This window comes from Temnothorax americanus, unplaced genomic scaffold (assembly GCF_048541705.1).
Source record: "Temnothorax americanus isolate GAGA-0224 unplaced genomic scaffold, ASM4854170v1 Scaffold4, whole genome shotgun sequence".
Classification (NCBI taxonomy): Eukaryota; Metazoa; Arthropoda; class Insecta; order Hymenoptera; family Formicidae; genus Temnothorax; species Temnothorax americanus.
Genome location: NW_027509547.1, coordinates 7,479,280 through 7,492,284, shown reverse-complemented (window position 1 = coordinate 7,492,284; position 13,005 = coordinate 7,479,280). Strand labels below are relative to the sequence as shown.

Here is a 13,005-nt window from a genome sequence, read left to right as displayed (position 1 = left end):
TCATTCAAGGTTTGTTTTATTGTAGTTTTAAATACATCATATTTTTCCTCAATTATATATTTGGTGATAAAAACTTATTTTTCAACATAATCTCCATTCAATTCTATGATTTTACACTACCATGTGAGAGCCTTGCTCTTGCGGTATCACTCTGCTGGTCTGTTTCTCAGTCACTTTCTTACTTTAGCTATGACTTCCTTGTCATTGCTATATTTCTTCCCGCGGATTACGTCTTTCAGAGGATCAAAGAGATGAAAATTAGAAGGCAAGATCCGGGCTGTAGGGTGCATTGTCGTTCTTTACTCAGAGTGATACCGCATAGGTGACCATAGGTCATGGAACTGAGCGGAGATTGTGTTGAGGGATGGGCTTTTGTAGACAGGGGATTGAGGAAATATAATGACGTATTTGAAGCTGCAGTGGGGCAAACCTTGAGTGGTAAAAGGATGTATTGCGTTGCTTATTGGACTTCCCTCGTATATATTCATCTATGCCAATTGATAGTTAACTTTATGTCAGTTACAGCAATGACATGATATTCAATTGATGTTTCGTAAATGCAGAGAATAATAGTTTTATATCTAAATTCTTTTTATTTCTTTTGATATTGTCAGTTTCAAGGCATACGCAGTAGGTATCGTGCAAAGTTCCACAAAAAATTGCGATCTAGATATTTTAGTACTAGAATTTTCGTGTCAATCCCAAAATAAGCTATTAAATTATTGCACAGTAATCATGAGACACATCGTATAATTGCGAAAGCTTATTTATTTAATAAGTACCTATTCGTGTGTGTGTGTGTGTAAGCCATGCATTCATTCAATACTGCAGAAAATATTGCAAACGTTATGAAACTTGCAAAGATAGCGGAAAATTGTTATGGTTATATAAACTCTGCGCTGACATATTTATAATTTTGTATTTTATTGAGTAAACAATAATTTTTCTTTATTTGAGTTTTCAACGTGCTCAGTTGAAAACATACGAGATTCTGATATGTGTAAATTATTAACCGATACGCTGATATATCTACATGATATATCGATAGCGGGACGCAATCTGCATTTCTATGATAAAATTTACAAAAACTTAAATGTTGCAACAGTGATAACGATTTATTTATAAACTCGCGTATATCTTATTACAATACTGATGATAGATTGATGGAATCATACCATGTTTTTGATTATTAATAATACATTAGGTTCCCATAATTTTACATGTAAAATAAAAGTTTGTATATATATATAAATTCTTAGTTCCTTGTAAAAATTAAACTTTCATTGCTATGCCATTAGCAGGTAGAAATCTATTTTCATTTAAGATTACTTTTGAATCCAATATTACATACATACATACATACATATATACATATGTATATATATGCATACATATGCATATACTACAGATGTATATGTATATGTTTCAAAACGTGTACAGCATTTAGAGAAACATCACTTTAGCAAAGAGCAAAGTTATAAAGAGCTGGGGCTAAATTACTACAAATTTGCAAAACGTGAGATTACTACGAGATTAATTATCAGGACAAAGTGCATTACAAAGGAGGATATAAATTACAGTCATCGTCACAGCGCTCACAATATTGAATCACGTTATTTCATTCGTACGATAGCGCAGTTGGCCGCTGTTATAGGATTCAATAAAAAATTACACACCCGTCCCGGACAAAAGATTAATTATTTAAACGCGCTGTTGGACTCGTTTGACAAAGTATCGCGTGAGCGTGATTTATCGCCGGCAAGTTATTATGGCGCGGAAACAAACGCCGACGCTCGCGGTGAGAAACATTCGCTCGTCCGGAAAATATTTCGCTTCCGCGTCGCGCACTGCAGACCTGGCTGCAAAAACTCCTCGTTTTACACTCCCGCACTTCGCGCGAAGTTTTGTATCTGAAGTAATTACCCTTAAAGACTAAGGGTACATTTCATAAAGAATGCAGTTTTACAGTTTCTTCGTAACTCAGTCGGTGAAGAATGCAGGGAAGATCCTCAGACCGTTAAAAAGAAATTCCTACATCGTATTGTCTGTCGAATCCTGCAGTAATTAATGACTTGTTAGAGAGAGGGAGGGTTAAAGAAAACGGCAATGTATAACCGCAGTGTATAATAGTCGAATTGGATACAATATGTAAATCACAATTTTTAGAATAATTTAAAAAATTGAGGTTTAATCATTCTAAAACTTAAAAATTAAAATTTTAACATTCAATAAGAAACAAAAAGTATAATATACACATGTCTGAAATAATGAAACTGGACAAATATGTAAACGGGTAAACGGTATAAAAGAGTCACGGTCGGTCTCGCTCCGCGTGTACTTGGCGCGAGACACTACCGTGTCTCTTGATCACGCGGTTGAAAATTAAAATCCACTCGTGAGAGATCATCTATCATCCTAACGAAAACATGGAAAACAGAAAGCACGTTTTCCGGTCAAATATTTAGGGAACGCTTGGCCCAATTATGCTGCATAAAAGAATACCATAAATTTGATACGGAAATAGGCGCGTATTGAATGCTTAAAAATTTATCCGATACAAATTGTACGTTCTTGTATAAATACGATAAAATTATACAATTCTTACATTTCTTTGATCGCCAAAGCGAATTTAATATCGTATAGGCGAAAATGTTAATTAACAACAAAAATTTATTAATGTGTAAATATGATTAGCAAGACTTAAAAAGATGTTGAAAATTTTACTGATATTCGATCTATGTTCAATAATAATATTAACATTTTAAGAATGCTTTAATAATTTATGTATTATATTTTCTACTCAATATATTAGTTATTAAAATATGTTTACAATGTTAACATTATTGATGTAATGTGATTTCGTTAAATTTATAACGGAACATAATCTTTTTAGCACGATTATTTGAAATATTTATTTACGTTATTTATGTATATTAAAGCTAAGTGCAAAGCGTAAATACTGAATAAAGCCCGGATTATATGTTCCGAAAATGGATACATTTATCATGAAAGTCGTTATCATAGCTTCACTACTAACGCGCAGCATATCATTGTCGCGAGTGACATGACGGTTAAAAAATAACTCGCCAACGAATGTGGCTGATAAGTTTCCCATGCCATCAGATATAGCCGCATGCACGCGTTTAAATTATTAAACGGTATACGAATTACACGTGCGCCGGGTCGCATAAAAATAAAATCCGACAATTTCATTCGAATAAGCGTGATCATAAGTTATCGGCGCGCGATATGTATGTTAGTTCTGAGTATTAATTTGCTATATATTATTCATACGAAGCTGCGCGCCTCGTTCTGACCGAATTATTCATACAACGCTGCAACGTTGCGATCATGCGTTCGTCATTAGTCGAATTATTAGTCGATTAGCGGCCAACGATTAATCAGTGAGTGGTAATTATTGCGTGTGCTAGTGGGGTATCGGCAGCATTTGTATGTCAATGAATTTCAGAAAAGGAGATCAGTAAATCGAGTTCGACGCTTGGACATCAGACATTGCGAATTGTATCGAGGCTGATTATACATCACGTTAAGTAATTGCGTATGCACGAAGGCATCTGTATTATTGTACTCTACATATACAAGAGAATACTAATGCGAATACAAATTGATACATCCTTGCCGAAATTAATTATTCCTAACTTGACGGCCTGTCGTTTTTCGTGTTGTAATTTTACCGAGTTTCATTACGCGAAACTATCGAAAATTTATGTCTCCATATTCGCGTATTACTTATTCGATTGTCACGGAATTGCCATTAGCCGTGCAACGTAATTAGTAGCGCACTATGTGGTTTAAGCGTTTATAATAACATGAAAAGGAATGCATAATGATTACACGACGGGGGGTCTGTTGTTAATTCGCGCGTGATGATTAGGATCGACGACTTCACGCTGCGACGATAATCGGACGCGTTTCTAAGGCCGGCGATCACCTTTACGACATGGCGATAAGGGAGCAGTATGTACGAGCAATTCGATGTAAAACCCTTGCCGCGGTATTATCGTTGCACGGCAGATAAAGCACTATATATGGTACCGACTTTCACTGTCGGCACCGGGAAAAATATCGCCGCGTTTATATCTAACGGCCATCAAATCGCCGTCAAATTGATCGAATTGATCCGCAAACTTCGGTCAAGCTACGACCAATGATCTATGCTGACTTTAAGCAAGACATTACACGATGATCATCCAAAGGGATAGTAAAAAACGTTTGTGCCAAAACGCGATGCTTGATGACGTTTAATTAATTGTGAAAGGGCATATTTTCAAAATTCCATCTATCTTTAATGAAAAAAGTTGTGATTATAGAATTTTATGATTCCTCTCCGAAAAGTGTAAGGCGAGTATTAAAAAATTGAATGTTAATTGAATATTTGAATATTACATAACGTAAACTCACGCACAAATAACAGCGTTTGACTTTCATAGCCCACTCTTCCTTTTTCTCCTTGTTAGGTTTAATATCGAGAATCTTTAGCTAATTAATCATTTATTTAAATTATAATATGTAATCTTCATGAGAGAACGTCCAAGCTGAATAAAAAGTACATTTTGAATATTTTACGATAAAACGTATAGACATAATGCGACGAATATATTCTTCATCGTGGCAGATAGTTTGTGAAAAAAAAAACACTATTTCTTATTGCCGCGAACAGCAATGTTTCAGAATATTTCACAGAGGTGGACTCGACAGTTCATTGACAGTTCACCAAGCGAGAGCTCGAGGAAGGGTAAAATGCAATAAATGTTTCCCCGATAGTGTTCCAGTACTTTTCCCTGGAAGTTGTAGAAAAGTTACTTTTGTCGCGAATTCCCCATATCATTATTATTTAGTTCTATAAAAAAAGAAAAAAATATAGTCAGTCGGAGGTGAAAAGCGTGCAATGTATCTCTCAGTTTCTCGTGTTTATTTCTCTTTGACTTTGTCTTTCCCTTTATTTTTGGTTGCTCTTCGACGCTCACCATAGGTGACTGCAAAGCGAAAAAGCGCTCGGAAAAACGCAGATAACTTCTCTTCGAGTCAAGAATTCTCTTTCTCGCTCTTGATTATTTAGGATTTTATTAAACGAAACTTGAACGCGAACGAATTCAACAGAGTGCAATTGCTCGCTTATTATACTCGAGTCTCCGTTCTGACTTCATAAATCTATGTTAAACAAAAAATGATTTACATATATGTATAACTAGTCATATATTAAAAAATGGCATAAATATAGAAATTTTAGAAATATTTAAAAATCTTTTTTTAATTGTACAATCGGATTTATATTAATAATAAATATGATAGGAACAAATAATATTTTCTGTTAGATATAACGTTTTGTTTTTAATATTGTGTTCCTCTATAATCATTTGTAAATATCCTTTATAAGATACATGTTCGTAATTTTTTTGAATAAAACACGATAACAGCACAGATTAAAAAATTTACAAGTGATTGCTTATCTCACCGAGAAACTACGTAAAGAGAATAAATAAATTAATCACACGCGAAATTTCACAAAGCTGTTACTGATGCAACCTCGCCGATTTTTTTATTTCCAATCGATACAATGCAAAAGCGTCGACGCTATTAGGGGCGATAAATTACAATGTAACGCCTCCCTTGTCGAACGAGCTGCGGTATCGCGCGACTATCGTTCAGTCGATTATCCGGATATTGGATTTGCTCACTTTCCGCTCGCACGACCCTTATACATATGTATACCAAAATATTTATTGGAAGAAAAATTCACTCACCACTGACAGTCCTTTCTCGATCAGCAGACAAAGGCCCACCGGCACGGTAGAATCTGCAAAACAAATAAAACGAAAGGGGTCATTTATCGATCATACAGCTTTACGTACGTCGCTTTCCCTTCGCGAATTTGTCGTACCCTTCTGTTTTCTCGCTCTCATTCTCTTTTTCTCACTTCTTTCCTTCCTCTTCTCACTTTTTTAAAACTGGCCGAACGTCGAAATGTGCAGACGACCGGTCGTCCTGGCCGAGGGGGTTGAAGAGAGGAAGTGACAAGGGCTTGTCACTCGGAGATATAGGGTGACGATATAGAATGAGATGAGAAGAACGGAGAGAGAAAGAGAAAGAGGTGGAGGCGAGAGGAGAGGTGAACGTGGCGAAGGCTGCGCAGCGAGGATAAACGCTGCCGGTGATCGAGAGCGTCGATCTCGATGCGTTCGGTAGGGAGGACATAAAAAAGCGGAAGTATACGATTGGACGCCGCGTACTTACGCCGAGCCCAAGCGCAGACACCCGGAGCTCGTGGAAAACAATATCGTCCTCGGTCCCAATTCTGATGCGGAATGAGAACGAAATGCACATTGCGTAATCATTTATACGTCTAAATTTTCATCGCAGAATCGTCTGCGTTTTGCTGCTATCTTGCGTTAGTATGCAAAAAATGCGCGTTTCGGACATTTCACAATGCAAATTGGTCCCTGCTACTGTGATTTTAATTAATAAAGCAATGGCAAATTTTTAACATTTTTTTATTTACACAACTTTATTAGTAAATCGTTATAAATTAATAATTAAATAACTTCAGGGATAGCTCGATAAAAGAATCTTCAAATGAAAACTATCACTATATTCTATATTCTTAATTTCTCTTGAAATCTACTTTGAGTTGTTTTGGAATTTAATTCGATATTAGTTTAACGATTGATGTGGTATATCGACAAATTTATAAAAAGTTTCTAATTCAAATATAAAAAAAAACTCTTAAATATGCTTCTCGATGTTTATAACTTTAAGCAAATTAAAATTGTATTAAACTCAAGAAAACGGAATACCTATTGCAAAGTAAAATAATCTTAAATCTATATATAAAAAAGAATTACGGCAGAAAGAAAAATGGATCATATAGTAACTATAATGGAGACGATATCCGATTGTACACTTCGCACTTGTAAGCGAAGAGCTGGCATTCGATATTAAATCCGATTCACATCGTACACGAAATTATATACGGTCGAGCGGGATTATTCGGGTATCGATCCTAACAGAGCGAGATTTGACGAAACACAAAATTTTTCTTTTATTTTACGCCGTTCTTCTTATCGTTTCCCGCAATCATTTCCAGAATCGAGAGCGTTTGGACGCTTTCGAAGGTTACGTGGGTTTTCTGCGTGGATGGGCCATACGATAGCGGTCGCTGTACCCGGTAAGATTTCACCGCGAGAGTGGTTCGTCGTATTCTTCGAAGTATCGTCCGCTCCGGGATAAAATATAGGCGGAACTTAAACAAGTTTAAGAGATGCAACCGGATGATATAGGCAAACTCGTAGAATTGGGAACCGCGAAAGCGCCGTCGCGTCGAGAAGATCCGCGCGAAGAAATCCGGAAATGCATTCGCCTGCGGCATCAAAGATTTTGATAGAACAAAGTTATGGCATCTTAATGAAAACATTGGTATTTCCAAGATATCTAATCCCTTCAAGACGTCGAGGAAATACATTAATACCTTGTGACTGCAGTTTATTATTTCAAACAATGAAATTTTTATTTAAAAGACTGATTTGTTTTATAAATTAGATATGTCTTTGTTTTAATTAAAAAAAAATAGAAATGTATTCTTTCTATTTTTTGAATGTTATGGAATCTGAATGCAAATTTCTGGATTAAATATTATCTATATCACAAGAATAATTTATTCAGTTTTATATGATGAACATATGGGCATTTCATGAAATCTTTATACAAGAAATGTTATTATAAGATATAGGTCAGACATTGTATCCTGCATAATTAAGTCGTGTACAGCTACACACATGTTACAATAGTAACCGTACGCGAGTATTTTTGCCTCCTCAGCTGTTATTAAGCACGTGAACGTTGTGCTGAGTTCTAATATGCTAATCCCAAATTAATTTTAATTAATAAAGAAAAAAGTTGCGCACTAACGAGTGCAAAATGTAAATCAGGCAATTAAGAACACATTAGTTACAATTAAAGGTTCTACAGTAATTTCTGTATCGTGTAAATTTCACTTCCTCTCTGTCATTCTGCTAGAAAGTCAAGTCACACTCTCACGATTGATAGAATTCTCAGCTAATGAGACGAACGTTTTGATTATACACAATGTAGGCTTTACCCTAAGATTGGATGCTAAATTAATTGCAAATGCGATAAATCAACTACTTTTGTATTATCTCAATCTGGAGGCTCATTCGAGACTTTACTGTTTTGTGATACACTTTGATATGACGCTATTATCACTTTACAGTTCAATAAATGTTTTCACGTTTTTCCAACGAATTTCTACATTAATTTGATTTATGGCAACAAATGTTACGCAAGAGGATTATCGAACCTGTTTACTTGTTGTCCACGCATACGTGCGTTGAAATTTACATCAATGTCAATATACATTCCGCTGTTATATTATATCGTGATAACAAATGATGAAAAATGATCGCTTGCGAAAAGTATAATACCGAAGTAAAAAAAATAAATAAATATGAAACGTTAATATTATTTTCGATACATATATAGTAGACCCCTATATAACAGAGGATATGTTTTGTGTTTTATAAATTTGTGTTATACACATCAGAGTCACATATAGATTATATATATTTATATATCTGTACCTTAGAGGTAAAAAATTCATGTCCAAATGTATTAACTCTACTTTAGTCAAAATGGAGTTACATTTTCCAATATATCAGAAAATTGAATTGTATAATGGTAAAGGTCTACGTCTATTACTAACTAATTCCTACAATGTTTAAAGAAAATCGTATTGAAACTTTTCATAATGCCTTAATTTTAGTCAGATACAGCGTGTTATTGACAACTGGCAAATCATTAAAAAAATGTCAGAGTTAATTTACTTTATTAAAAACTCAATAAGTCAAGTTGCTATTTTTATTTTTATCTAAAAAGTACACTATTTCCCTATTTAAAACTTTAAATTTTGTTTTCTCTAAATTCATAATAATGAAAATACGATTCTTTTTACCTCTAAGATACAGATATGGATTATGTCTGCATATGAAAACACATATTTATAAAAAATGTGTAAGGTCTTATTATTTATTATAAAAAACGTAGAATGAATATATTAACAGTAAAATATTTCTTATTTCACTTTAAAACAAATATTAAAATTTTTCGTCGTATTATACAAATCCTTGTTATATGAACCCATGTTATATGAGGTTCTACTGTATAATACACAAACATAAATATATATATATTTATATATATATATATATATATATATCATTTGTTCTCGTGTACGCAAATGTTTTTCAGTTTTTTATTATGCCAATTTTCATTCAACTTTTCGAATCTCATTGCCGAACGTACGTGGCATAAAAAAGGCAAAAAAAAAATTCAGGACCAACCCGTTTCAGGGCGACAGACGAAAGTTAAGCGACGATTGTTCTAACATGCTCACGTCAACTAATTACAAATCCTTTGAATTCGAATACGCTTCGCGAGTCACCGCTGCTTTTTGACCCCGACAGGGGATTCATAGGACCGCTTTTTCGAGCAAATTACGAGCGCACGGCCGTGCGGGAGAAAAAGCGCGGAGGCGTTTATTCGGTGAATTAAGCGCATCGTTGAAAGTGCATAAAAGCGTCCGGGAAATTGGAAGCACAGCCGCTTTGATAAGAGGATTGAAATAAAGCGACGAAAACAATCCCTTTAGCTCAACCGGTGAATAAGACATATGCCAATGAAAATACTTTGATCGCGTCTTTATATATTTACGTAACGCTCGAAATACGCGAGATAAAAAAAGAGAGTTAAATAAGTACAAGTTAAAAATGTGAAACGCTGCGGTAAATACACGAGCTGCTTTAACAAGTTTGTTCAATAATATTTGTAATATCAATAATTTCATTTTGCAATAAATAAAATTTCATATAACGTTATATAATACATCTATAAAACTAAAATACATCTGTAAAATTTAAAATAAAATCGTCGTCAGAGGCTGTCTTCTCTAACTCAAACGTTCTGCGATTTAAAAAGATTTGCTGTCCGCAAAACTTTCGATAAAATTGCCGTTACATCTTTCCCAAGCGTAAGTTGTAAGCCCTTCCTTCGAAATTTCTCTTCGTCTTTCTCATAATATAGGTGATGGAATATCTAACGCGAAAGTGAAAACTGATAGTGAATGCGAGGGATCATGCCGCTGTCAGAATATTGATAAAGCGGAAAATGTATCAGTTTCAGTGTCTGACACTCTAACGTTGACGTTAATTAATGAAAACAAATGATGCATTTTTTCTTATATTTCAGAATACCTCCTACAATTTTCTCCCTTCGCTCATGTATCTTTTTTACTGTTCTTCGACGATATACCGGCGAATATAGGAGATTCAAAAAGGGAATTAAAGTCAGAGGGAGAATGACGAGAGAAACGACGGGGAATGTATAAATCCAGCTGATGTCGAGCACGGCTCGCTAATAGATATTAATGGAACCCTTTTCGCCGTGGTAATTCGTCCGGTTTTTCACACCAACCGCGGGGCATGATCGCGAAAGCTCTCAGAGCTTCATCCGAGAGAAATTATACGAGAAAAAAATGGCTTTGACGAGGGGGGTATGAGAGAGTGGGGAGTTAATGGTCCACGGGCAAATCGCGCCTAGCAAATCGAGTCACAGCGATTTCGTCGCGTAATTTCGTCAGGGACGTATGCATTTTTTCTTTGATCTCCTTAAATTCTATTTGATACTCCGAAAACAATGTTTCACGTGTGACGAGTTTGTTTCACGACGGGTACGGGCTGGATTTACGAATGATGGACGAACGCCATTAAAACGATACGTTGATTCCGATGCTGCGAACGGCATTACGCGACCGATCTCCGAGTGGATTTTATTGCACAAATGTCAGATGACGTCAGTGTCGAAAAATCGATGAAATATTTCGGTCTATTTGGCAATGCGCTTATTTATTCTTATAGTGTTTACCGTGCAGTACGCTATAAGATCCAATGTGAAAGTAAACAAGAGTTATCCACCCAACAAAGGACTTTTCGGCGAGGCAAAAAAAATCATTTTATCATACATCAAAAGAGAAAGAGAGATAAGATATTAGAAAACTAATTTTTATATTTATTATAATCTCTTAACCGCCCTGCTTTCAAAATTGTAATTTGCTTACAATAAAAGTTTTCTTACGATCCAATTTTATATACTCACGTATGTACTGAAAACAAAGTTGCTTTTTATTTTTCTTTCGCATTTTAACACTGAGATTGTCTGTAATTTGCAAAGTAAATATGAACGTTTCATATTGTATAAGTGGTAGCTTCTAATGATTTAACAAGTAAATATTATCCTTGAAAATTTCGAGTAGCTCAATTATAAATAAAAATCAAAATAATTGTAATACTTGTGATGAATAGTGATAAGTAGAAAATAATAGCAAGAATAGAGAGTGCTACGATATTGACGTTGGTCCAGAGAATCAATCTTACAAAAAATATATCTCTCCGAAAGATGCATTGAGGTAAATATTTCTCGCGTCTGTTAAATCTCACGTCTGTTAAATGCTGCCGTGTCAAAAGCTAAATGTAAACGAAAGAAAGTACCTTTGCGGCACATGTATTTCGCGTGAAGCAAGTGTGGTGCCTTAACGGATTGCGGTAATCTGCCACATAACGGCGAGGCCATCGCGTTAACGGGATGAAATTTTTCCGAGGTCTTATCGGAAGGAAAAAGAGAGTGAGTGAGTGAGTGAGTGAGTGAGTGAGTGAGAGAGAGAGAGAGAGAGAAGAAGAAGAAGAGAGCGCAGAGTCGAGCATACACTGTAAAAAATTTAATGTCAATGAAAGTCCACTCTATATATATATAAATTTTGTGTTAAAATAACTCATTCTTCGTGTTATTTTTTACATTTAGAAATGTTATATCGACTAAAAAATGTCGATATAACATTTCTAAATGTAAAAAATAACACAATGAATTATTTTAATACAAAATTTAGAGTGGACTTTCATTGACATTAAATTTTTTACTGTGTATACACGAATGTCAGTGCAAAACAGACAATGATAGTGGACGTGCACCGGCTCAAAGGTAAATCGACCTTCCACCCACGAGCCGATCTCCGATCTCAGCTGCTAATTAAGACTTTTACCTTTTTTTTTTTTTTAGTGAGTCTCTCCTATCTCTCCTGAAACTCCTCTCGGGCGGCTGCGAGCCGCCGTGTCGGACGAGAAGACGCCCGGTTACACGGAGCAGCTCGCGAAAACTCGTCGCCCGAGATGGCGAAGATGAGAGAGAAAGAGAGATTAAATCCCGTCTGGGGAGGATCTTAATTAGATTCTGACATCGAGTTGGCGACATTCTTTCGACGCGTTTCACGAAAGTTTGATAAACGCCCAGGTAGGCGCAGCGGTGCGTCTTATTTTGCAGCGTCTTTCAACCCTCCTCGCTAATACAGTAATTAAAGTTAACGGCGTGAATATTGTCGCGAGACGTACTTTTTTTCAATAAGTCGGTATTATTTCCGCTTTATTAATTCAGTTCTTGTTTGCATTTCAACGCTGAAAATTCAAGCGCAAAATAAAAATTCGATCTATAAGGACAATAATCTGATAGATATTACAAATCGTGTATATTTTAATTACGAAAAACGATAGTTATTACACACATCGCTTGCAAAGTATTCAATTTGTTTTTAAACGTTTTTTTAGCGAACTTTAAACCGATTATTTTTACGACATCTCGGGCATTAACACAGGTTTTATATTGGGCATAAAAGCGCGCGTGTATCGCACGTTGATGCGTAACTGTGTGCCATCACGACAAAGGAGGGCCTTAATTAGCACTCATAATTATTCGTAATTAGCACTCTGCGCGCGTAGTTCAGGCTCTCGACGATGTCTCCGGGTGGCGGCGGTGATGGCGCCGCCGCGCCACTGACTGGCAATAAAAAGGCAACGTAAACCGCGGACGGAAAATCGCCTCTTTTCACTACCCCCGTCTTCCGACTTTTCTGGGCTCTGTATATAGATA

General features: G+C 35.6%; 1 protein-coding gene across 2 annotated transcripts in view; it reads right to left on the bottom strand.

Moving 5' to 3' along the window:
- Mdy (diacylglycerol O-acyltransferase) overlaps window positions 1-13,005 on the bottom strand; it is a 95,210-nt gene that overhangs the window by 53,872 nt on the left and 28,333 nt on the right. For both annotated transcript variants that reach the window (XM_077415909.1, XM_077415908.1), the window contains exon 4: window positions 5,766-5,818. In XM_077415909.1, coding sequence (XP_077272035.1) covers window positions 5,766-5,818 — 53 coding nt within the window. The remainder of the gene's footprint in view (window positions 1-5,765; window positions 5,819-13,005) is intronic.